Source organism: Macrobrachium rosenbergii, chromosome 12 (genome assembly GCF_040412425.1).
Source record: "Macrobrachium rosenbergii isolate ZJJX-2024 chromosome 12, ASM4041242v1, whole genome shotgun sequence".
NCBI lineage: Eukaryota > Metazoa > Arthropoda > Malacostraca > Decapoda > Palaemonidae > Macrobrachium > Macrobrachium rosenbergii.
Genome location: NC_089752.1, coordinates 66,557,260 through 66,584,642, shown reverse-complemented (window position 1 = coordinate 66,584,642; position 27,383 = coordinate 66,557,260). Strand labels below are relative to the sequence as shown.

Sequence of the window (27,383 nt, the reverse complement as noted above, 5' to 3'; positions counted from 1 at the left end):
ACGGTTAAGTGAATGTCTGCTGCATCTATATGGGTGTTAGTGGCTACTGTAGCATAAATTCATCTAAAGTGAATAAAAAATCCAAATCACAAATTACAAAGATATTTTGCATTTTACCTAGATATGCAAACTTTAAGTCATTCACATGGATATACCCTTGGCAAAACCTGGTCCAGTCATTCAAGCCTGATAACACACTAGTTAACTACCGGTAAGCAAGTGAAGCATTTAATTTTCCTTTGGTAACAGCAACAAGTCTGGTTGACTACAAGAAATATGCATTATCTAAACATTTTGCAGATTATGCCTATGAGATTACTGAATATGAAGACACATCTTAGGAGGAAAGTATTGTCTATGGTACATAACTGGTAATATTCTTACCACTTGAAAATGCAACCTTTCTGGAGTTTAATTGATCAGTGGATGAATGACTCTTGTGCAACCTGGAATACGTGATGCTCAGCTGACAGGGTCCTGTGGTATTGTCTGGCTTTCTTGTAACCTTACTCTATTAAAGAGAGGCCTGGTTTTTTGGTATGTGGTGGGAATACCAGCTCAAAGGCAATATTATCACAATTATTCTCATTTATAATAAGTGTTTTAGCACCAGTTACCCACCACCAATTAAAAGGGAGTCGCATCTACTGACTGCAAGTATGGTCTGAGATAGGATGCTCTGTTGTGTAACTCATCTGCATCTAACCAGACCAGTGTGTACACATCCATTGGATGCTGGATGGAGAGGCAAGGGGAAGAGCAGAACCAATTACCCCTTATACATCGACCTTCTGGCAATTGTGATTCTCAAATAAAAAATTTCTCAGTCCAATGAAGCTTAGATCACTTTACTTGTTGAGCAACCACCACAGGTCCTAGAGAGAAGGGGCCCAAGTAAAGGTGGCCTGACAGCACCAACACCTGCCCTCTGTCACTGTGTCAATAAATAATTCCTCTTGAATGCCTAGGACAAGGCACTGGCCATAACTTGTAAGCCCCTTGCCCAAGATAAAGATCAGTCTCCCTTGCTGGACAACTCATGTAACAATTATGGTCTCATAATGCCAAAAAAGAAATGATGTCCAGGGACATCATAATCTTATTCCTACCAGTTCTAACTTCAGCACTCATGCCAGTGATATCAAGCCCTGTGCAGATTGGAAGAGAAAGCTTTTACAGGACACAAAAGCATCTTACAAGAGAGATCTCTAACTCTCTGTGTGCCATACGAGTATGAGAGGAAAATAGCCTTGAGTGCGACACTCTTGTCCAAAGCCTCCAACTCAAGAGGCCTAAGTCTGAGGGGCAGGCACGACTGCTGAAAACTCCTCAAGAGCAAGGAGATTTAAATTAGGCATTTCCATGAAAATGTGCAGGTGAGTCATCTCTTGTTCACCCTCCTAAAGCATGTGAGCCATCCAGGTTGTGTGCTGCACCCCTTCTTTCAAAGAGTCTGACAACAGACACATCTCCAGAGGTAGGAAGCTCAGTGGAGCATCCACAAGGAGGTGTCTGTCATCCAACAACAAGGACGATCAACCTCTGCTCCCTGCTTCAGAGACACTGAGAATGTCTGTATACTGAAGCAAGTGACCAGTACCTCTTCAGATACCACTAAACCAACATCAGGTACAGCTGCATTGAGGCAAGAGCTTTCCCAGGGATTACAGGTAACCAAGAACAATCTGTCAAGAGCCAAACTGCCAGTGCGAGGGCAGGAAAGACTCTCACCACTCCCATATCAACCATCTGCTACTTGAGTTAGAAGTCTGACTTTTTTCAGTTTATCCCACTCCCCTAATCATAATAAAATGAGAGCCACTCATCACATTCCAAGAGCTATTGTGCCTCTAAGGACACCAAAATCAGTCAAACATTGAAATGCCATAATGCAGGGGTCAGCAACCTTTTGGAGAGAGCAGGCCAGACAGCTTTGCAGTGTCTCGGAGGAGGGCCATGATATCAAATGTACTATAAGGATCAAATAACACCTTAAACTAGGTAACAACTGTTGGATAATTAGTGTCCAGGTGTTAAGATGGCGGGCTGGACTGAAATCCCTTGTGGGCCGGATGTGGCCCATGGACCAGAGGTTGCCAACCCCTGCGCATAATGGGTGGATCCCTAGTGAATAGGCCTAAGCTGACATCAGAGTGAACACTCACATGAACTTCTGTGGCGCAGCTGACAGTTAAAATCGCAGGGCCATGAACTGGAAAACTGTTACATCACAAACAAAATAGAGGTACTTCCAAGAGTCCTGAAGAATGGTTACCTGGATAGGTGCATACTTAAGGTTTATTGAATGCATGTCCTGAACAAAGTCTAAAGGACACCAGGCTGCAGACAAATTGCCTAACGACATGACTAGCATCCTATAATTCACAGTGGAATAAGAAGATTGCAAGCTTCAGTGTCTTCCTCTCTTCTTCTTGTCTCTTGTTTGGGCTGAACCCAGACAAGTAAACTGAAAGGGCTAAGATGGCTCTGGGCCTTTCTTGTATGATGTAGACTGCTGGGAATTCAACTGGGCTTTGGAAGAGGCCTAGCTTTTTCTTAACCCAAACACTGATGGTGACCCATGAAAACTTGGCTGCAGTAGCCTTCGCAGAACCTGAAAGAGCTTTGAAGGATACTGCAGTGTTAAGTGAATACTGTACGTAACTGAAAGAAAATCCCCACATCAGTCTGTATGTTCACTCTCTTGTTCAGTAATAAAGGAAGCTCACTACTCCAGCCTTGCTGTTCTCAAGCCCTCTTCTTAAACCTCATACACCTTGCTTAATATATACTGCTCAAGGTCATTCAGCATGGAAATGGACAAGAATCAATTTCTGATGCCTGCAGATGCAATACACAAGTTGTAAGTGCTACTGAATCCATCAGATGCGATAAAACTTCCAACTGGATGTCAAACTCAACAGGAGTTATTCTCTTACTATGCATGGGATTTTGGGACATATGCCAGTATGAAGACAAGTGATCTGGTATTAGCCTCCCACAGTTTAGCCTTGCAAGTAATGCTCCCCCATTAACATTTCACCGCTTAACTTGATAATTCAAACAAAAATATACCTTAAATTAGCATACTAAAACAATTTAATATCATTTCAAACAAAAATACACACCAAACCATCGTCCCAAAACACCCAAAGTAACTTACATTACCAGCTCTCCTACTAATGTTACTCTTCAGTAGGCTATATACATCCATAAAATGCTTATTACTGCCTATTTTAACAGTTCATTGCTAAACTTGACAGTTCAAACAAAAATATATCTCAAACAATCATCCCAGAACACTAATATCATTTCAAAGTCATGTTGCACAATTAAGTATACCAGCCTACAACTGTTACTCTTAAGTATCCCCTAACACGTTTTCTTTGGCCTACGTAATTTTGCACATCATTCTATGCACTCTGTAATCCACTGGGCATACATTTTATGTATACTGATATTTTCCTGTGTTGTAAGATGATTTTAAAATGATATTTACTGTAGGGGTACATATTTTAGGATAGTATTAGTACTGTATGGAGCATCTAAAATACATGGGCAGTTTAGAACGACAGGACATATACCTCCAAACAGAATGCTAGGTTTGTTACGTCATGTTAGTATTTTTGTGATTACTTACAAATACACTTGATAAACAAAATGATTTACTACAGCAGTAAGTTCTTGGTTTACATTATTTTGTGGTTAGTCCTTACCATCTCCCATAAATTTATTAACAAATTCTTGTGCCATCATATTCTCTCTCTCTCTCTCTCTCTCTCCATATAATGAGAAAACAGCAAAATACCTATAACACATTATTTCACTAAAAGAATCTATTTATACTATATTGAAAAGAATCTATTTATACTGTATTGATCTAATCACCATAAAAATATTTAAAATCCAAATTTCATACGTAGGCTCCAGTAGCAATTTTTCTGTGATGACGCAATCTCTTCTCTCTCTTTCTCGCTCTCTCTCATATCAGTACTGTACTGTACATATTCTTTAATGAAAATAATACCAATTACTGTACCATATGCACAAAAAACACGAAAATAAACAAATCCAGCAATTGACGACAGATCGACGTAGGTAGCATTGCCATATTTTTTGCTTTGTCTAACTTATTGTACCATATTTCATTACAAGTTTAGTTGACTATGTTTCATCTCTAATCACCGTAAAAATATTTGAAATGTGAATTTCATACATAGACAACTCTCAACATTCTCATCTCAACCATAGTTTAAGTGCCTTTAGTTCTCGTCCCCCGCAAGTTAGTACTGTGCTTCAGTGAATAAACACTTCAGTTTATCTCTCTCTCTCTCTCTCTCATATACATATTAATTTAATGGAAAAAAAACAGCAAAATATCAATGAAACATTATTTCACTAATCCATTTGTACTGTGCTTAGACTTCGATACAAAAACCACAGTTTTTCGAGACTCTCTTTCTCTCTCAAACAGTATAATATCCTTTAATAAAAAAACAGCAAAATATCAATGGAATGTTATTTCACTTTCAGAATCCATTTATATTTTTCTTAGACTTCAATGTAAAAACCACAGACTCTCTCTCTCTCTTTCAAACAGTATAATATCCTTTAATACGAAAAACAAACAGGAAGTATTCTGTAGAATTTATTGTGTGTAAAAAATTTTAACTCTATTTGGCTTGAAAACAAGTGAACAAATGGGTGTCATTAATGTAGAAGAAATTAACTCTGAAAAGGTACGTAATGTTATAGTTGAAGATAATTACAAGGATGTTATGGAAGGAAAATTAGGCTCTTTTGCTGGATTACAGCATTTGAATGTTGAAGATAACATACAACCAGTCATTATGCCTGCTCATCAAGTGCTAGTCTCTTTGTACCCTAAACTTAAATCAGAACTGGACAGCTTAGTCTTGGAGTGACTGATCCTGTGGAATGACCTACAGCTGGGGTCAGCCAGTTGGTAATTGCATCAAAGAAAGATGGCAACATTAGAATTTGCCTTGATCCTTAAGAATCTCATACTATAAAGCCCTTTTAAGAGAACATTTTACATTACCTTCTTCTGAAAATACTGTACTTTCACGAAATAGGACAGTCAAGAATCTTTTCTCAGGTTGATCTAGTTTCAGGTTATTGGTATGTTTTACTTGATTAACCCCTAGTCTGCTGACTAATTTTCAAACTTGCTCTGATATATAGAGATGGCTGCGAATCCCATTCTTGAATCGTTTCTTAATGTACCTGTCATTGTATGCATTGTGGATGACATATTCATGACAAAACTTGAGAGGTACATGGCAGATATTTTGAATCATTCCTTGAAAGATGCTGAGAACAAAGTATTCAACTGAATTGGATAAATTTACACTTAGGACAGATAGCATCACTTTCATGGGACATGCCCTTACTAAGGATGCTCTCCTCTCTGACCCTGAGCAGATGAAAGTTATTTCCAACTTTCGAACTCACCAGTGCGTCACTTTCTAGGTATGGTAAATTATGTCAAAGTTTGTACCTCTTATCAAATGCTTGAAGACTTGCGTCACTTTCTAGGTATGGTAAATTATGTCAAACTTTGTACCTCGTCTAACTATGTTTTACATCCTCCTCATAATCTACTTAAGAAAGATGTGTCTTGGACTTGGTCTCAGAGTCAAGAAGATGCTTCTCAATGTGTTAAAGAGATGATAGTAAATAGCCTAACTTTTTCATTTTATGATCCTAACAAGAAACTTACTCTTGAAAATGACAATGTCAGTGTGAATTAAGCTCAACTCTCATGAAAGAAGGAAAGCCAATTGCTTTTGCTAGTAGAGCCCTTTCCAGTTCTGAGAGAAACTATGCATAGACTGAGAGAGAAAAGCTTGCTATTCTTGAAGGTCTAAAGAAATTTCATGATTTTACTTTTGGTTGCACTGTGAAGGTTGTGACATACGCCTATTATGTGTAGCGTGAAGGAACCCCTTATCCATGCTACCAAGTGACTTCAGCCTATGTTCCTTTGTGCTCAAGAATATAATTTTGAAGTTGAATATAAGCCTGGAAAGAACATTCCTGTAACCGATGCCCTACAGTATCATGAGCCCCTATGTCTAATGCAACAAGTGACGAAGTTGTTTCTTTCAATAACTTGTCATTCCTCCATTTAAGGTTTCTTGTCCAGATGAAATCCATGCAGAGACTTGGTCAGATGAGACCTTCAAAACAATTATTGAAGGATGGCCTGAAAACAAAGCTCTTTTACAAGGTTCCAGACCCCACCGTGAAAATGCAAAATCCACAGATATGCAAAATCCCCTTTAAAAATACTTATACCTGCCAAATACCCTGTACCCCTTAAACAAAAACACTTATAACTGCCTGTTTTAACAGGTCACTGCTTAATTTAATAGAGATTACTCTCCTACAACTGTTGCTCTTAAGTATATAACCCCTAAAGCTCTTATAACAATGATTTAATCATTTTCAAATATTAATATTAATGTAAACACAGCAAAATATCTATAAAATATTTATTACCAAATAAATAAATAAATTTTAATACAAATTAAATAAATCTGTCTTAGAGAACATTTGACCACTAATCAAGTTACCCCTGTATACATAGGCATAGCCGTTTTCTCTCATAGTACTGAAGTCGTTCCGTTTTCATTTTACGTTGGTAAAAACAATATCAGTCACTAGTGTATTAAATATTTTTTATGTGCATATGTATTTTTGTTCTCTCTCTCTCTCTCTCTCTCTCTCTCACTGAGATGAGAGAGATTCATTTTTTATGCATGCTTATTTTTTGTACGATATAGTTTTATAGATAAATTGATTTTACTTTGTCAATCATCTTTTCATATTTTCCATGAGAGAGAGAGAGAGAGAGAGAGAGAGAGAGAGAGAGAGAGAGAGAGAGAGAGAGAGAGAGAGAGAGAGAGAGAGAGAGAGAGAGCGCGCTTAAGCTCATTCTGAGGGCCCAGAATGAGCTTAACAGCTTACAATTTGTATTAAAGATTTATTTTATGTGTATTAAACATTTTATAGATATTTTGCTGTGTTTACTTTAGTTTTTATATTTGAAAATTAATAACCATTTTTTATCATAAAAATGTATTTAGTCATGAGCATTAAATGAAAATACAGTAATTAGTAATTAGTGAATGTTGTATTGCTCCATGAAAAAATTTGTGAATTGTGAAAGTCCCCTTGTAATAGGGAAAGATATGTTCCACAAAAATCCGCGATAAAGTGAAGCGTGAAAAAGTGAGGTGTGAAAAAGTGGGGTCCACTGTACTACAACCTCTCACCCCCTATTTCAACTATACAGATGAAATGTCGGTTCAAGATGGGATAATTCTATGAGGAGAACGTGTTGTTGTTCCCGCGTCAATGCGCTTGGAAATGAAAAAAGTTCATGCAAGTCACTGTGGAATAAATTTGTCTTTACTGTGCTTGTGAATTTATGCAATGGCCTGAAATCTATCTGCAGAAATTCATGAGTATGCAAGTCTGAGGATGTTTGCTCCTTATACTCAGTCAAAACAAGCTGAGGAACCACCGTATGTGCACGATGTCCCCTCTCACCCCTGGGAGAAGGGATATGTTTACAATTTAAGAAAGACATTACCTAGTTACTGTGGATTATTTTAGTCAGTTCTTTGAAGTAGATTATTTGTCTGAAATTACTTCAGAAGCATTCATAACAAACTTAAAACATCATTGTGCTCTACGGTATTCCAGATACTGTCATTTCAGATAATGGTCCTAAGTACTCTCCTTGTGAATTTGCCCATTTTGCAAATAACTGGGGTTTTCCCCATGAACCTGTTAGCCGTGGAAATAGTAGAGCAAATACGACACCTGAATATAGTTTCATGCACTCTGTTACAGGCACAATCACCTTGTGAATCCAGAAATGACTCAGTGATGTGGTTAAACCACCATACTTTAGAATAGTACTGATCTACTTATAAGTAAAATAAATATTAGTGCAAGATATATGAAATACAAATGCAAATCCCATTCTGCAATGGGTTTTGCCTTGTATTTTAAAACAAAAACAAACATTTCTGCTAGTAAAAAGATTTTGCAAATTAAGGAATTCAAAGGTACATGCATTATGTCATAAAAATATTTCTGTCAGCATGGTTAGTTTACTGGAAGTTTACAATTCAAATAAATTCACTTGTTAGCAACTCATATACTACTTTTCAAAGATGGCTATTTTAACCGAAAGATTTTGACAAAAATTTGTCAACATTAACAGTATATGATTAGTGGGGTTGTGATGAAACAAATTTCCTTTTTATCACAAAAAAGAGTTCATGCTTAGAACAGACCTTAGAAACAAATATCTTTCTTACCTTATAGCAACGTTGCTTGTAGAGGATAATGAGTATAACTGTCAACCCAACTACAACACCTAAGAGAATAAGCGCATTGAGGGCTGCATCATGTACTTTGTCTGAGACATTTGATGATTCTTCATGAAAAGGTGTGTACAATCTGAAATATAATGTGATACATGCTAAGTAAGCTGAAAAAAAATCTGAGGCATATAAAGCTGTTAGTTATCATTATTATTCATTCCCAAAGGGGGTTGAAGGTTACCACTTAGTGTACACTTGCATAGCACACTGTAGAAGATACCAAAGGCTCTTTGCAATGCCCTCTTGGTTTAAGTTGCAATGGTTTCAGCCTTTAACTTTTCATTTGTTCTCTTTGGCCTCTTACACAGTTGTCAAGCTTAGATACTTTAAACTGATTCAATCTGACTTCTTGAACCATAAAAATAATATGCAGGCAGTCACCTCTTATCTGTGGAATTGGTTAACGGCGATCTGGTGTTACGGCGCTTGTCTAGCGACGCTGTTAACTGGATTTTCAGCGCCATTCTGGTTAGCAGTGCCAATCTGGTTAGCAGCGCCAATATCCAGTTAATGGAGCTGGTAAGCAGATCATTAGTGCTATTATCACTGATTTTCAGTTAACAGCACTCGGCCGGGAACAGAACCCCCACCGTTAACCAGGGACTGCCTAGTACTCTAATAACAATAATCATCATTTCCCAAAGTAAGTAAATATTTATTAAAAGTAAATGTAAAAGGCCATAAACTTGCAAAGCTTCTGCGCAACAACTGATTCAATTCATTACACACTTTGACATCACAATAGCTACGATCACTGACATTGCTCCACAGATCAGAAGCTAGTCACTGACATTGCTCCACAGATCAGAAGCTAGTCACTGACATTGCTCCACAGATCAGAAAGTTTGATATGTAAAAGAGGAGACAACAGAAAAGAGAACAAGAGAGATTCTGTACCTTTAAAAATACAGTAAACAGCCCAGATTCGCATTCTCACAATTGGTGGACTCAGCGATTCGCAGAATTTTCTGTGGAACCTATCAATAAATTATTTGCGGGACAACTCACCCATTCGCGGATTTTTTCGTAGACCAATATTCTGTATTTTCATATTATTTTCGTGACTCAATACTGTACTGTATGTACATATACATTTTATGATAAAATAACGATTTACAGTACTAATTTTCAAATATTAAGTTTAATACGATTAAATAATAACATTAACCCTTAGGGTGCATCTGTCAGCCGTAAGCGACGAGTTGATTATAGTGGAAGAGCGAGCGTCGATTCTTGTTTACCACCATAGAAAAATGTTTACCCTTAAAATTACTGGTCCATTTTCTTTTATTTACCATCAGAGAAAACTTGATGTCAATATCTAGCACAATCTATTGGTGGCGTCCCGAAACGTAACAAAAACAAGAGACCTCGGGTGTTTTTTACCCAGCTAGGCAAAAAATAAATTGTATTTTGTCTATTTATACTTTATAAACTGGTATTTTTTTGTATTAATGCATTTTTTTGTATTGTGAATCAATGCTGGTTTAAAATGATGTTTGATAAGTTACCACAAGTTCATGTAATAGTCAAATGAAGCAGATATAATGGCCAGAATCTAAATGTTATTGTTTGTCCCTTTAACTGGCCATTTAAATGTCAAGCCTTTTAATCGATTGTACATTTACACAAATATGTGAATTAGTTATCTATGTACAGTAAAAACCCTGTATTCGTGGTCTCACTATTCATGGACTCTCATATTCGCGGATTTCTCTGTGGAACGTATCTACACATTATTCGCGGAAAATTCGCCCATTCGTGGAATTTTTCACTGAGAAATATTCACCAACTACTGTATTTTCATATAATTTTGACTAAATGCACTTTTTGTGGTAAAACTATTAAAATACTCAGATATAAGCATTTCTGGGTTTCTCGACCTGTGTCAGCCGGTGAAATAACCTTTCAGCACTTATTTCAAGGTAAAGCTATTGCTAAATATACCAGAGAAAAGTTAAAAAGCTAAGCCGGAGTTACTACCCCCGGTGCGAGCTCCATGGTATGGAGTCGTGTATGAGAAAGGGTGAGATTGTCACAATCACAGGCCTCTGCCCTGTAAACCTTCCCAATGTCAAAAGTCCTACCGAGTGAGGTGCCGTTACATACCCCGCACCACTCATGGACTGTAAACAAGCCGGCGTCACCCACATTCCACTTTTAGCACGCGTTCGCTGTTGTTGTGATTCTCCTCGTGTGCGCTTGTTGGTTTTTTCAAGCAATGGCATCTTCATTGGATTCATCACCTAAGTTGAGTACCATCTCTATGTTTTATTTGGGTGGTTGAGAAGTTTTATTTCCCCTAGTTAAATAATTAGGGATTTATTGTCAGTCTCATTCCCACCGCCCGACGCCATGTGACCTTATGTCGGCTCGACTAGGTCGGGCTTTTTCCCCATCCCCTTTTCCTTATACCCTTTTGTTTATTATTATATATATATTCAATTGGGTTTTATATATATTTTATTACCCTTCTCTGGGGAAGTCCCTTTATTGTCTTTTAGGCTTGAGTTTCCCCTCGGGCCTATCCGCCATTATTCCTTGTTATACACGTTATAATTTGGACATTGCTTCCTCCAGGGTTGGGATGTTTTGTTTGAGATGGTACGTTTATGCTTAAATTGCTTATTTTATGCCAAGCGCACGGATGTCTTTGATATTAACAGATATTATCTGAGAAATTTTTGTCTGGAAGGTCGGCCATTTTCCCTCCGCGCTCATATCGCGTGAGGCTTTGTCTCCCTTTCTACATGCGCTTATGATTATTTAGATCATTTCATTTTGCCTAGGCTAAGTTACTGTAAGTTGGTGGAGTAGTTACTTCTCCTGGGTTTCTTCCCAGTCCCCAGCTGGGTAAGGTTAGCCTAGGCTATGGCTTGGCGGTCCTCTACTGGCCAGGAGAGAGCTCTGTGTGTAGGGGATTCATGGTGGCTTCCCTTTATGTGGCGTTGGTTGGTGAGTGGGGCTGACGCTTTTCCTCTCCCTATTTCGGCCTTTCCGCTTAGTCTTTACAGTACTAATAGTTAAGCTGGAATAACGAGGGTTCCTCGTGTTGCCTCCTCCTTCCGAGCCACATCTTCGGGTTATTCTCCACTTCATGTTTTACCCCTCCTAACACATTCTCTTGCCTATCGCCTTTCCCCCTCCTCCCTCTCCCACCCTTGGTTAGCTTTCATTATATGTTATCTTACCAAGGCCGAGATTTAGCCTTTCCTTTCGCCATAGCCTATATCCCCTCCCTCTGCATTGATTGGCCGTTCTCTCGTCACCTGACCTTATCCGGTCATTCCTTTCGAGACTACAGTAGGGGACCGGGGTGCTCCCACACCCTGTTTCCCATCCCTTTCTTTGCTTTGTCTTTGAGTGTTCCATCTCTTCCTCTCTTTCAATATCGCTCGTACATGTTCGTCCGATCTTAGAGAGGGAGTAGATTCTCATGGCGCCCGGGTGTGCCTACCCACTCCCTGGTCGCTACCAGAGTCCCACACTCATAGCCTATACATCCCCTCCCTTCTTGTGTCAGTATCGCTGCGTCTTTTCCCATCCGAGACACCTCGGTGGGGAGACAGTGTTCTAGTTGCCAGTTGGAGTTTCCCACCTGACTGTCTTCTGCCGTTCACATGGTACGACACTTATATTGTCCTCTTCATATACACCCTTTTCCAGTATCTTCTCTCCACCAGCTATTTACCTTGGTGTTTTTCTTTGCTTGGTGGCCAGATGTTCTTGTTTCCCCTACTCCGGTGGGGACGGTGTTTGGTCGGACGGTGTTCACTACACCTCCTCCGCCGTCACCGTTCTAAGTACAAGACTCTCTCCGGCCCCAAGTGGGAAAAGTATACCCTATAGTAATCTTTCCCCTAGTCGCAGATGTTTTTGTTCACTTCACATACAACATACTTATTATTATCTACCCTTGGCTCCGGATTAACTCCGGCGGCTTCATGGGGAGTTTTTACATATCCGATAGGCCCTTTATCTCCCCGGTTTACTCCGGCGGGTCCTATCCGGATATATTTTTGTATAACTATATAGGTGTGGGTATGTGGGTGTTCATTTATTAATATTTAATGTTATTTAATGATATGTTAACTATCCTTTTGGGACCTTCCCCGTCGCTCCAGATTAACTCCGGCGGTCCCTCTAGGTAGTTAATCATGTTGTTCCAGTAGCCCCCTTTTTTCCCCCCCGGTTAACTCCGGCGGGGCCTACTTGGATTAATACTATTCTAAGACACTACTCCGGCGGTCTTATTAGCATACTCATTTATCGTTCAACTTACAGATGGTGCGTTGTCAGGAGCAGGGGTGCACCGCTGTGCTGAACCAGGCCAGCGGGCATGAAGTCTGCAGGTCCCACTCCGGCTGTGCTGTCCATGTGGGGGACCTGACTGTTTGGCACCCGGACGGTTGTGAAGTGTGCTACGCTCTTTACGAGCAGGTTCTGGACGAGTCGGTAAGAAAATCTTCCACTCCGGATTAACGTTTATCCTCAATTTTGTCTTTGATGGATAATTGTAACATATTCTCCTTTTAGGAGGCCCAATCACCTATCTTCCTTTCCCCTTTTCAGATTGACCGCAGCTCCCGGGACTCCGCTTTATCGACCCTCAAGTCCTGGGTCGGCGGCTTCGGGGAGGAACGCCGGGCAGGGAAACCCTACATCCTCTGCAAGGACGTTTGCAACGTTCTCTTCCCGCGCCTGATCTCGGCTTCCGTTGCGGATGAAATAGCCGCCCCCTTAATCGCCGGGATCCGGGAGATGACGCAGCCCTCCCAAGAAGAAGTCGCTGCTTGCGGTATCGTGAGCGGAGGACGCTATGCCCTCAACTTCAACCTGGAGCCTATGAATGTAGACTTGGAACAGCCAAGTAAGGGGGTAAGTGAGGCAGGTGATCTATTATTTAGTTCTCCTCTTCTACTGCTTCTTCCTTCAGAGGATTTGTGAAATCCTCTTGCCTTATGGACGGTGCAAGGTCTACCGTCCCTAAGGTTAAATCTGTTAAGAAAAAGACCTTGAAATCCCAGAAGGTCCGCTCCGAGGTTCCTCGAAGATGTCACGGCCCCCAGCCCCGTGCCGTCTACGAGCAAGGCCTCTACTTCTGGGAAGGGAGCACGGTCAAAGCATAGTAAGGAGACTCCCACCCTCCTTCCTTTGACGCTGAAGCGTTTGCTGAGCTTCTTATGAAGCAGTTTGACAAGAGAGTTGACGACAAGCTGTCGCAATTCTCGAATCAGCTGTCTTCTTCAAACGCTTCTATGCTCTCCTTATCAGAGGTGGTGAAGTCACAGAGGACTTTGATCTCCGGGTTCATGAGTGGCGGAGCGGCCAACAAACCCTTCTCCGTCCCAGATACCTCCAACCTGCCCCCTTTCGATAAAGGGAACCCCTGGCGCCTGACCCTCTTTGCTCCCCAACATGAGGGTACTCTCACTATTGAGGGCTTAGGCACTGCAGGTTGGAAGAACTGGAATTCTTCCTCCAAACCTGAAATCTCCCTATGCAGGATATGCCAGGCTTACAGAGGAGGCTTGGATCCGGTCCGATAAGGTCCCAAAGGAGACAGTCATCTTCCCGAGGGACCAGGCCCAACCAGCCCTACTACGGACCTTGTCGGAGTGGCAGGCGGCGAATACAAAGCTCACTCCGCAAAAGGTGCATTTACCATGTTCTCTCTGGGGAAGCCCTCCCACTCCATGCACCTCTAAAGTCGCCTCCTCACCAACCAAGCTTGCGTGGAGGGCAAACCAGTTCTCATCTCCGGGAGATAGATCCCACATCACTGGTCTTACCCGGAGATTCCCAGTATTGGGCGGCAACCCCGGATACCTTTACGGTTACCCGGCTGGACCCTGACTGCGCCTCTAACCTCTTTAGCGAGCAACTCCCAGAATCCCAGAGTCGCTCCTGAAGGCCGAAGCAGACTCTAAGGACAGACTTAGTAGGTCCTTAAACTCATTGACTTTGGCAGAGGCGACGTCAGTGGTATACTGCGAGATCCTCTTTTCCAGGTGTTGACGAAATCTCTCCTGGGAAGTTTCCAACAGGACCTCTATGATTTTGTAAAGGCACGATTGAACTGCCGGAAGCACATCTTTCGCAGCTTTATCCGTCATGAGCCTAACAGGCTCATAAAAGCTCCATCTGGGGAGCTAACCTATTCCCTCAGGAAGAGGTTGATGCAGTCCTAGCAGAGGCAACTAGGGCCAACCAGAGTCTCCGCTCCCGTTGGGGTTTGTCCTCCAAGAGGAAACAATCTGAGCCCGCCGGAACTTACCCTAAACAAGGGAAGAAGTTCAAGAAATTTAAGCGGCTCCCGACTCAGACAGTACTGCAGGCCGTCCAGGTCCCCGGCCCTGGACATCCCTCAACCTCCCAACCTCAGCCTCAACCTCAGTATGTGCTGGTTCAACCAGCCCATCAACCTCTCGCTGCCCCTTCTTACGTATCCTCCCCTGCTTATAATGCCTCTTACGAAAGCCAGGGAGCATTTCGGTCAATCCAAAATACAAAAGGAACGAGAGCTAGAGGGTACTTCAGAGGTAGAGGTTCATCCCGCTCTTCCTCCAAAGGAAGGGGAGGCAGGGGATCTAGAGGAGGCAGGTGGGAGGTTGTATCATTTTCGGGACCAGTGGAGCTTCAGTCCCTGGGCCCAGAGCATAGTCTCCAAAGGATTGGGGTGGGGTTGGATCAAAAGTCCTCCCCCCCCCGATCAGGTTCCATCAATCACCCTCCAAGGCTCTGAAGGACTTTGTGAAAGATCTGTTAATAAAGAGGGCAATAAAGAAAGCGAGACATCTGAAATTTCAGGGCAGACTATTCAGCGTCCCAAAGAAAGGTTCCAGTCAACGAAGAGTAATTCTAGACTTGTCCCGTCTAAATTCCTACATTCAATGCGACAAGTTTCGAATGCTTACAATCTCGCAGGTTCGGACCTTACTTCCCCGTGGAGCCATAACCACCTCTATAGATCTTTCAGACGCCTATTATCACGTCCCGATTGCGAGAAGGTTCTCTCCTTATCTGGGGTTCAGACTAGGAAATCAAGCATACTCATTCAGAGTCATGCCATTCGGTCTCAATATAGCTCCCAGAATCTTCACCAAACTGGCGGACACGGTAGTTCAACAACTCCGGTCCCAAGGGATCATGCTAGCCACATACTTAGACGATTGGATCGCTTGGGCGCCCAACGCCGACGAATGCCGGAGAGCGACAGCCATAGTAATCGGCTTTCTGGAATCATTGGGCTTTCAGATAAACATGGAGAAATCCCGCCTAGTTCCGGAGAGTCGCCAGTGGTTAGGAATCCAGTGGGACCTGGGTACACACAGACTATCCCTTCCGCCCGGCCAAGCGGAGAGAAATAGCGAAAGCAACCAGGCAATTTCTCAAGAACAAGAAAGCTTCCCGTCGTCACTCCAAGAAAGAGTCTTAGGTTCTCTTCAGTTTGCTTCAGTGACGGATCTTCTTTTGAAATCCAAACTGAAGGATGTAAACAGGGTATGGCGGAGTCGAGCCAATGTCAGATTCAGAGACAAAGTATCTCTGATTCCACCGATTCTGAAGAAGAGACTCCGCCTTGGACGTCCGTCAAGAGCTTATCGGTCAGTGCCCTTCAGTTCCCTCCGCCATCCCTAGTGATTCACACCGACGCTTCCCTAAGCGGGTGGGGAGGATATTCCCAACACAAGAAGGTGCAAGGGACTTGGTCTACCATGTTCCGCCAGTTTCATATCAATGTTCTGGAAGCCATGGCAGTCTTTCTAACCCTGAAGAAACTGCGCCCAACAATCGGATTCATATAAGATTGGTTCTCGACAGCGCAGTAGTAGTGCACTGTCTGAACAGAGGAGGTTCCAAGTCGAGTCGGATCAATCAAGTTATGATAGCAATATTTTCTCTAGCAAACAAACACCAGTGGCATCTGTCTGCTACCCACCTTGCAGGGGTCCGGAATGTCATTGCAGATTCCTGTCCAGGACAACTCCGCTGGAGTCGGAATGGTCCCTGGACAAAACCTCCTTCAGGTGGATTTGCAACCAAGTTCGGGTCTCCAAGTAGATCTCTTTGCAACAGAGTGCAACCACAAACTACCCTGCTATGTGGCCCCCAATCTGGCCCCTCTAGCTCACTCCACAGATGCGATGTCCATAGATTGGAACAAGTGGAAAAGAATCTACCTCTTTCCCCAAGTAAACCTGTTATTGAAAGTCCTTCACAAACTCAGGACATTCAAGGGCCAAGTAGCCTTAGTAGCTCCGAATTGGCCGAAGAGCAACTGGTTTCCACTTCTTCTAGAACTGAAGCTTCGGTGTTTGAAAATTCCCAACCCGAAACTGACGCAAATAGTACAAACTCAGACTGTGTCAGCTTCCTCAAGAATTCAGAATGCCCTAGCTTTGTGGATTTCATGAAGTTTGCTGCTCAAAGGGATGCTAATATCGATCCTGTTAACACTTTGTTCCTAGAATCAGATAAAAGGGAATCCACTCTTAGACAATATGACTCAGCAGTTAAGAAATTGGCACTCTTTCTAAAAGAATCTGAAGCTACAGTAATGACCACTAATTTAGCCATTTCATTTTTTAGGTCATTGTTTGAAAAAGGTCTGGCCCCTAGTACTATTACTACAGCAAAATCAGCCTTAAAAAAGATATTTTTGCACGGGTTTAAGATTAACTTAACGGACTCTTATTTTTCGTCTATCCCTAAAGCCTGTGCTCGTTTGAGACCAGTAACCCGTCCACAGTCGGTTTCCTGGTTCTTAAATGATGTCCTTAAGTTAGCCTCAGAAATAGATAATCATAACTGTTCTTTCACTAACTTATTAAGGAAGACCTTATTTTTAATTAGTTTGGCTTCAGGTGCTCGAATTTCTGAACTGGCTGCCTTGTCTAGAGAACCCAATCATCTGGATTTCCTTCCATCAGGTGAAGTGTTACTAGCTCCTCACCCTAAGTTCCTAGCTAAAAATGAAGATCCTCAGGATAGGTGGTCCCCATGGAAGATCATCCCCCTCCCACAGGACCTGTCTTTATGCCCAGTCTTTACCCTGAAAGCATTCTTAGACAGAACCTCACACATAACTTCAGGGCCTTTATTTGTAAGGGAAGGGGGAGGAACCATTTCTTTGAAAGCCATTAGACAACAGATCCTATATTTCATTAAACATGCAAACCCAGATTCAGTCCCAAAAGTGCATGACATCAGGGCAGTGGCCACCTCCACTAACTATTTTCATTATATGAATTTTGAGGATCTGTCAAAGTACACAGGGTGGAAATCCCCTGTAGTCTTTAAACGCCACTACCTGAAATCACTAGAAGCTCTTAAATTTTCTACAGTGGCGGCAGGGAACATAGTTCCCCCACCAGTATGATTCTTTCTGTACTCAGTCACTCTCCTCCCTCCTACCTGCCTCATTTATTCCCCTTTGGTCATCTCCAGGTCAGGCATGCTTCACACCTTCTCCTGACCATGTCATGAATTTATCCTGTTTATTGTTTACCTCATTTACATATATTGTTTTGTGGAACACAGTTTCCTTGTATTAGTTTTAAGTATGTGTTTAGTACTTAAGTCTGTAATTTTAAGTACTCTTCTCCATTCAGGATTTTGTATTCATGTATAATTATGTTATTTATAAAACTAAGTATATTACGGTGTCATCATTATGTCTTAATGCCATTCTTACTACTAAGTTATTAAAACTCTTGCAGATGTTTAGTTTTATTACTTTCCTCTACAATCTTCTTTTGTTTCAGAATGGTATTTTGATTTCTCTGTTATTATTTCACCGGCTGACACAGGTCGAGAAACACAGAAAAAGGATTTTGACAAAGGAAAAATCTATTTCTGGGGAGAGACCTGTGTCACCCGGTGACCGCCCCATATTTCCTCTTTTCCCCCCCTGGTCAAATACCATTCCGGTGTGGGGTGCTAATGTGGAATGTGGGTGACGCCGGCTTGTTTACAGTCCGCGAGTGGTGCGGGGTATGTAACGGCACCTCACTCGGTAGGACTTTTGACATTGGGAAGGTTTACAGGGCGGAGGCCTGTGATTGTGACAATCTCACCCTTTCTCATACACGACTCCATACCATGGAGCTCGCACCGGGGGTAGTAACTCCGGCTTAGCTTTTTAGCTTTTCTCTGGTATATTTAGCAATAGCTTTACCTTGAAATAAGTGCTGAAAGGTTATTTCACCGGGTGACACAGGTCTCTCCCCAGAAATAGATTTTTCCTTTGTCAAAATCCTCTTTTTAGAGTTTTTTTGTGTTTAAACTATCAAAATAGGCAGTTCTAAGTGTTTTTAAGTATTCGCAGATTTTAGCTATTTGCGGGGGGGGGAGGCGGTGCACATTCCCCACGAATACAGGGGGTTTACTGTATGTGTATTTATGTTAGGCTATATACAGACGTATACTTTTATTCAAATATATGTACAGTATATGTAAATATATATGTACAGTATATGTAAATATATGTACAGTATATATAAAGAGAGAAACAATGAATGATTTGGGAAGTTTATTTGGGAAATGTTGAAAAGTTAGTACTGACTGAGCATTGTAAAACTAAACTCTCATAAAACCAGTCATTATTATTTGTTCTTGTATTTCCTGTCATGTTTTTGCTTCACAAGCACAGCTCTGTAGGTTAGATTACTTCTGGTTTTCTGCTTTTGTTTTACATTTTTATCCAAAATAATGACTGTTTTATTTGTTTCTGTATCACACACAACTGTGCATGCTTGCTGTGTAGGTTAGCTGGTTTTCAGCCTGGAAAATTTTGAACAAGAATTACTGTTTGATCAATGGTTCGTTACCACTGATCAAACAGTAACTCTTACCTTGTAATTTGTAACAGTTTACATGGTTTTGTTTATTATCTAGGAAGGTTTTTTTTTTGCTTTAGTCTTTATTTTATTTAATTCCTGTTCATTTTAAATTCTAGATAATCATGAATCCTTCAAGAAAGCAATCAAGAATTTTAAAGACACAAGAACATATTTTGAGGGAACTTGAAGAAATACGAGCATCTGACAGTGAAAATGAGGATGCATTTAAGGAAATGACTGATTTATGGGAAGGGGAAAGTGAAGAAGATACTGATGAGGCAGAAGATATGATTAAAAATATGGTTTTACAAAAGGAGGATATTGCAGTTCCAACCTCTGGTAATTACCAAAGTACTACAAGTTAAGTATACCTTAGTTTTACCAGACCACTGAGCTGATTAACAGATCTCCTAGGGCTGGCCCGAAGGATTAGACTTATTTTACGTGGCTAAGAACCAATTGGTTACTTAGCTACTACAGACTGGCATAAAGTGGGAGATGTTTTTTCAGTAAACCCCCAAATATTAGATGGAATTACATATTTTACAGTTAATCCTGGTGTAGAGGGCATAGAAAATCTTACTCCCTATGAGCATTTTTGAAATTGTTTCCCTTAGAAATATTTGATCACGTGGTTTTGGAAACAAATAAATATGCTGAGATAACGATAAATATGAGGCTTCCATTACAGTGCAGATCCAGGTACAATAATTGACTCCCAGACACAGTAGAAGAAATCAAAGCATTTGTTGCTGTAGAAGTAGAGTATTGTGAAGAAAGCAACTTTAGCATCATACTTTGAAGATCCTTTTTGGTTATCAAAGACACCAGGTTTTAGTGAGGTGTTCACCAGAGAAAGGTACCAGTTGATACATGCTTTTTTGCACTTTGCAGACAATGATGTACACAAAAGTAATGATAGACTTTATAAGGTGAGGCCAATTCTAAATAATATTCAAAATTTGTATACAAAAATTTACAGAAGTAATAAAGAAATAGCTACTGATGAGACCATGTTGAAATTCAAAGGTAGGTTGTATTTCAAACAGTATTTACCTTCAAAAACAAACGCGATGGGGGATAAAACTTCGGTCATTTTTTGATGCCAAAACTGGATACCTTATGCATTTTGATGTATATACAGGTAACGAAATAGTTAATCAACACCCTAGTGAAGATGGGTTAGGTACTAAGGTTACCTTAGCATTACTAGAAGGGTTTGAAAATAGAGGCCATATACTCTTTGTGGATAACTTTTACACAAGTGTAGAGCTTTTTAGTAAGCTAAGGGAGACAGGTGTGGGTGCTTGTGGCACTGTTCGTGTAAACAGAAAGGGTCTGCCCAAGGAAATGGGAAGAGTTAAAATGAAAAAGGAGAACTCCAATAATATGGACAAATAATGAAAACACAATGGTAGCAGCAACTTGGCAGGACACAGGAAAAGTGAACATGTTGCCAACTGTTGGTGATTCTAGTGTGACAGGGGTAACAACAAAATAAAAAAAAGGTGATAGAATTGTACATAAACCACCTGTTCAAGCTTATTATAATAAATATAAGGGAGGGGTGGACAGATTTGATCTACTGAGTGCAACATATAATTTTAGTCAGAGGAAGAAGAAATGGTACCAGGTTATATGGCATTTTGTCATAGAGGTGGCCTTAGTAGATGCAAAAATAACTTATGGTGTCCAAATTCCAAATAAAAACCAAGTCAGAGGAAATTTAGAAAACAGGTAGTAAATGGATTGTTGGAAGGTTATTCAAAAAGGCCACTGATTGATACGATGAGACTGGAATCACCATTATCAAACAGACTCACAGGCAGATATTTCATTGTTCAATTTGCACACAAAAATCACAAGCCTGATTGTATTGTTTGCAGTATAAGAAACAGTGACTACTGCTTGAAGAAAAAAGGGCAGTGCAGAAGAAGACATAAACATATCACTGTGAAAGTTGTCCTAACAAGCCACCTTTGTGTATTTGGCCATGCTTCAAAATGGTATGCCACACTGTAGGCAAGCATAAAAAGACCTGTGAATGTAATAAGCTATGCAAAACCAGTGGTTAGTTGAAATTTTGTTTTAGGAGTTTTCTGAATGAAAATTCCTATTTCATTTGTATATGAGTCCCATAGATGAAAGTACATAAAAGATAATTTTTGCTCTATATAATGCTCTAAATACTGTTCAATTTCATTCCTATGTCTTAACAACATATATATAAGAGATTCTCTCTTTCATTTTCATAAAATAAAAGCTACACTGTAGATTCTTTTCCAGTCTTTCCTTCAACACTACAAAATCTTAAAATATTTTTACATAAAAGGTACCTATTTCACCAAAGAAAAAATAATTTTTGTATTGAGTTATTTATCTAGAGATGGTTGTTCTACACACATTTTCTTTAGATTTAGCTTCCCCCAAAAAATGCTGGGTCACAGATTATGTATAATGCCCACCTAAGGTTTTTTCCTTTATTTTTGCTATTTTCTACCATTTTTCTATAAAAATTTGCATTTTCCAGTACCGTAATCACCGTTTACGAAAAAAATAATGTCAGATATGGAAAATATAGGATCTGTTCTTATAGCAAAAGAAATATAAAGCAAACTGGAGCATTTTTATTTGTTTATAAAATTTTATGCATTTATGGGGGAAGTTCCAAATGCACACTGATGTACTTTAAGGGTTAAATAATAAAAATAATAATTCTCTCTCTCTCCCTCTCATCTACTAATCTAGATTATGTTCTTGTCTCTTTCTCTACTCTCTCTCTCTCTCTCTCTCTCTCTCTCTCTCTCTCTCTCTCACTGAGATAGATTTTTTATGCATATGTAACATATATGTTTCTTTACTTTGTATGCTGTAGTTTTATAGATAAATGTGATCTTACTTTGTTATTCATTTTTTCATACTTTCCATGCCATAATTACAACATTTATGCATTTCTATCGTAAATTACGTAAAATTTTAAAAGAAAACACATTAATTCCCAGTCTTCTCTGAACCTTGGAGTGAGGGGGGTTGTAATCTAGGTGTCAATTATCTTGACATATTGATCATGAAGGGGAGGAAGTGTTACCCTCTCACAGTCAAATATGTTGCCCACTTGGTGGTCAAAATACCGTTACAAAGGATACTGAATAATCTCTCTCTCTCTCACTCATGCCAAAGGATACTCAGAATGTGAGAGGTGGATGAATGGATAGGTCAATAGGTAGAAAGGGAGAGTGATTATAGAAAGATACTCTCTCTCTCTCTCTCTCTCTCTCTGTTATTGGCTGGAAGGGTTAGTAGTGCAGGCAGTCCCCGGTTATCAGCGGGGTTCCGTTCCCTACAGCATGACGACAACCGAAAATCGCCACTAACCGAAAATCGCCAATAATAGCACTGATCCCCAGTTAGCAGCACCGATAACCGGTTAGTGGTGCTGATCGCCTCTTATTGGCGGCTCTGATCACCGGTTATCAGCGACGAAAATCTGGTTATTGTCATCGCTAGACAAGCGCCGTAAAACCGGATCGCCAGTAACCGAGGCTGCCGATAACTGGGGACTGCCTGTATGTACATATATATTTTTAAGAGTAAAATGTTTAAGATGACTTTGAAATGATGTTAACAATACCATTTCAAAAATTAATACAGTAATATGATAATAATTTAAGGTATATTTGATATAATATGCTTGTTTAAAGTACACATTTGGTATTTGAACTTTCAAGATAGGTAGTTATAAGCATTTTTAGAGGGGGGGTTGTCAACTATTCGCGGGGGGTTGTGGTACACATCCCCCGCAAATACGGGGAGTTTACTGTATATAAATACTGTAAACACAGAATGTATATAAAAGCATGTAAGTTATGAAATCCAATGCAAAGGTGTATAACACTTTTAATAGCATTGGAGCCTCTTTTAGAATTACTAGCACTGTCATCAAATGAAATTACCCTTTAAAAGGAAGTCTGGAGTACAAAAAAAAAGACAATAAACAATGAAGAAAAACACACTTAATTTTATGAAAGTCAGTCCTCTAAAAAACAAACATCAACAACACTGATGACAAGACTTCCATTGTGCCATTGTGTACTGAGCGTTCTGATAGATGATAACATCTTAATAAAACTCAACAGAGAATTAATAAGCACCTCACTCTCTCAAAACAGCTAACTTTTCTACTGTGATGAATTCAAACTTTGGGTCAAGGTTCACCTTCATAGAAAAAATGGGCTAACACAGTAGAAAAATAGCAAATTTTTAAAGTAATTCGTATTTTTCCTAATGCAAACCTGAAGTTCTTTACATAGCTTGCGAACACGAGCTGGAATGGCTGATTAATTTTCGGACAAGGTCGTAAACTATCAGCAGTAGGGGGGAAGCCCTGCCCTCTCATCGGTCTGCACTCCACTTTGCCTTCCAGCCCAGGTACCAGAATGGGGGGTGGCTGAGGCGGGTGTATATTAGGAAAAATACAAATTGCTTTAGAAATTTTCTATTTGTTCCTACAGAAGTACAAACCTTAGTTCTTTACATAGGAGACTTACCTACTGGTGGGGGGGAGTCGGGGCAAATCTCTGAACCGACTGGTTGGTTCTACCCACTCAGGAATACCTTCCTGGTCTGGAAGAGCTGATAAAGGAATCCTGCACCTCTAGCTTGTTGGATATAAGGGATGCTGCAACTGCTGGACTTCTGGGCATAAAAGTAATGAGATTGCTTCGTTATCTTTCATGAAGGCTTCGAGGAACCCAAAAGTGTCGAAGACAATAAAACTTGCTAGTAAAACCAGCAGGTCTTTTTCATTGTCTATCCCTCTCTACCTTGTCAAGAGAAGGGGGGGGGACATTCATCCACTCATTCTACAAACACATAAAGGAAAGGGTGACCTCATCATGTAGTCCCCTGCAAACCTGTCCATCCAGCATGTGATGGCTTGCTCACTACCTGCCACTCTGTCCCACAAAAGAGAAAGGTAAAAGAGAAAAGGGAGGAGAATAGTCATTCGCACACCTTCTCTCTCGCTTCCCAAACACCTTAGACGAGATGCTACCTGTCCCCTTAGGGGAGTCAAAAGAGCTGCACAACTTGTTGAGCAGCCACCACAGGACCCAAGGAAAAACATGTCCAAGAACTTGTGGGCAATCTCCCAAAGGTAAAACAATGTGAATGTGGTCTGGTGTGACCTCATAACTGCTCACAGTACCTGCTGAACTGAAAGGTTCTTCCAGAATGCAGGAGGGATGATGCCCCTAACTTCGTGAGCTCTCTCCCAGACTGGACTCCTGTCTACCTCATCAGATGAAGAGTAAGCTCCTTTGATGTCTCATGAAGCCCGAAAGAGATTGTGTTCTTAGACATCTCTTTCTTGGCCAAGCCAGTACTAACAAACAGATGTCGACACTCAGACCTGAGATGCAGAGTTCTCTTAAGGAAGTACCGCAGCACCCTAACTGGACAAAGTAGCACCTCATCCCGATCATTACCTACAAAGTCTTTTGGGAAGGGGATCAAAATGGACTCAAATCTGGGCCTGACAGATTCTGAGTCTTCATTACGAATTTCAGGACCAACTCAAGTATAACATATCCCCATCTCCTAGAGTGCTTAACACTGAAGGCCATGAAGCTCACCTACTCTCTTACCCAAAGCAAGGCAAACAAGAAAACAATCTTTAGAGTCAGATCTCTGTCTGACGACTCTCTTGACAGCTTGTATGGAGGCTCCTCAAGACAAGAGTCACGTCCCACTCAGGGGGCCTGAGTTCCCTGGGAGGGTAAGACTGCTCAAAACTTCCCTTACAAGGATGAGGGATCTATTCCCTTCACCCAAAGTGCAACTCTTCAGCCCTTAATGGTCAAAATGGAGAGAAGCTTCTCTCAGCAAAGAAAGGTGAGAAGTCCACTACCTGCTGAAGAGAAGCTCTGACTGGGGAGATACCCTGTCGACTACACCAACCAGAGAAGGCGGCCCATTTCCCCTGGTACACAGCAGCTGAGGATTTCCACAGGTACCCAGACATCTTCACTATGTGTTAAGAAACAAGCCTCTCACTTGCAGGAGATGCTTGATAGTCTCCTGGTGTGAAGTTGCCAGTGTTTTCACTGCCTGGTGAGCTTTTGACATGCATCTGGCACAGAAGGTTGTGTCATGGGGGAATCTCTCTCGGGACCTCAGATAACAGAGCCAGCAGCTACGGGAACCACTCAGTGTGTGGTCACTCGGGAGCCACCAGAGTCAATCTGAAATTTGGGGTGATCAGAGCCCTGTTGATCACCCAACAAATCAGACAAAACAGACAGAAGGCATAAGCCTCTAAGTTGCCCCTGGGTGCTGGAAAGCATCCTCCATTGCAACCCATAGGTCCAGCACCATCAAGAAGAACACGTAACTTTCTGTTGTACCAAGTCAAAAAAATATATGTTTGGGGCTCCCATAACTTGAATAGTCTCTCCACAATGTTTTGGTGTAGGGACCACTCCGTCACTATCACCTGGATCTGGGGCTAGGCTCGTATGCCACCATATTCCGAGACCCCAGATACTAAAAAAGCTGCCTTGAGTTCCAGGACACTGATGCGCAGGTGTCTGTCGTTCTGGTCCCACACACAACTGACACCAACAACTCCTTCAGGTGCGCACCCCATCCCTCAGTCAATGCATCCAATAACAGAAGCACCTTGGGAAGGGAAGTGCCCAACGGCATCCCTAAAAAAGAGGCAACTGTCATCTAACTGCCAAACTAGATCTCTCCTCACTTCCTCCAATAGAGGAACAGGAGAGAAAGGAGGGTCCCTCACCAGACTGAAACTCCATCCTCCACTAGAGGGATTGGAGGTGAAGCCGTCCACCAGGGACCATCCTCTCCAATGACAACAGGTGACCCAGAATGACATGCCATTGCGAGCAGGTTATTCTTGTCGAGACAGGAACTTCTGCACCACCTCTCTGAACCTGCCGATAAGGGAATCTGAAGGGAATACCCTCACTGCTGCTGTGTCTATCAGCATGCCCAGATACTTTACCCTCTGCTTGAGCATGAGATTTGACGTCACAAAGTTGATCACTACACCCAGGTCGTGAAAAAACTTAAGAAACTGACTTCTGTCCTGAACCAGCTGCGGCAACAAGCTCGCCAGGACCAGCCAATCGTCCAGGTACTTCCACAAGCGTACTGGTGAGAATGAGCACGAGCTGACATCAACGTGAACATCCAAGTGAGCACTTGTGGAGCAGCTGCAAGTCTGAAACAGTGCCCTGAACTGGAATGCCATCTCCCCCGATGGTAAAGTGGAGGTACTTGCGGGAGGACTGATGGATAGGTATTGAAAATACACATCTTTCAAGTCACCGAAAACATGAAGTCACCCACTGATGGAATTGAGAGCCGAACAGACCACTTTCATCTAAAACCAGGTCTGGTGAACAAACTGGTTCAGTGGAGAGAGAGGTTGATGACTGGCCTCCAGCCTCTTGTTGCCTTTTCCACCAGGGACAGGCAGCTGTAAAAACCTTGGAGACTGGTTGCTAATGACTTCCACACTGCCTTCCCGGAGTATCACATTCATCTTTTCCCAAGGGGCGACGTCCTTCAGTGAACCGGGAAATAACATTTGGAACCAGACCGGATTGAGGGTGAGGGGTAGCGAAGACTCAAAGGGTTGTACGTACCCTACCAGACAGACATCCACTACCTAGGTCACAGCTCCATGTCACCCAAGTTGCCCAATGGCTCGACAGACATCCACCCACCATCAGCCAGAGGGCTGAAAGAGGCACAGCTTTCACTACTGGGGTAGAGAGTAGCTCACCAAGGGGCTAAGGAAGCCTTTCTCTGACCGGAAGAGGAAGGTCCAGCCTGACCTGAGGGTTGGGCCACAGTGCCTTGCAAAGACCCAGAGGTCTTAGCCACTGCTAGGTGAGCAAATTTGTCATTGTCAACTCAAAACCTGTCCACCGCGGCTTCCACCTCGCCTCTAGCAGAGAGGGAGGATGATCCCAGAACCAGTCATTCCTGAGCGTCAAGCTGACTCAGGACCAACAAACCTAGAGGTTTGAGACAGCACAGCATATCGCCTCTCCAACACTAGGTTAGCCCTCAGGTTTCCTGTCTAGTG

General features: G+C 41.5%; 1 protein-coding gene across 3 annotated transcripts in view; it reads right to left on the bottom strand.

The window, feature by feature from the left end:
* Positions 1 to 27,383, bottom strand: part of Psn (presenilin) — a 262,797-nt gene that overhangs the window by 83,203 nt on the left and 152,211 nt on the right. For all 3 annotated transcript variants that reach the window (XM_067112302.1, XM_067112301.1, XM_067112303.1), the window contains exon 4: positions 8,358 to 8,499. In XM_067112302.1, coding sequence (XP_066968403.1) covers positions 8,358 to 8,499 — 142 coding nt within the window. The remainder of the gene's footprint in view (positions 1 to 8,357; positions 8,500 to 27,383) is intronic.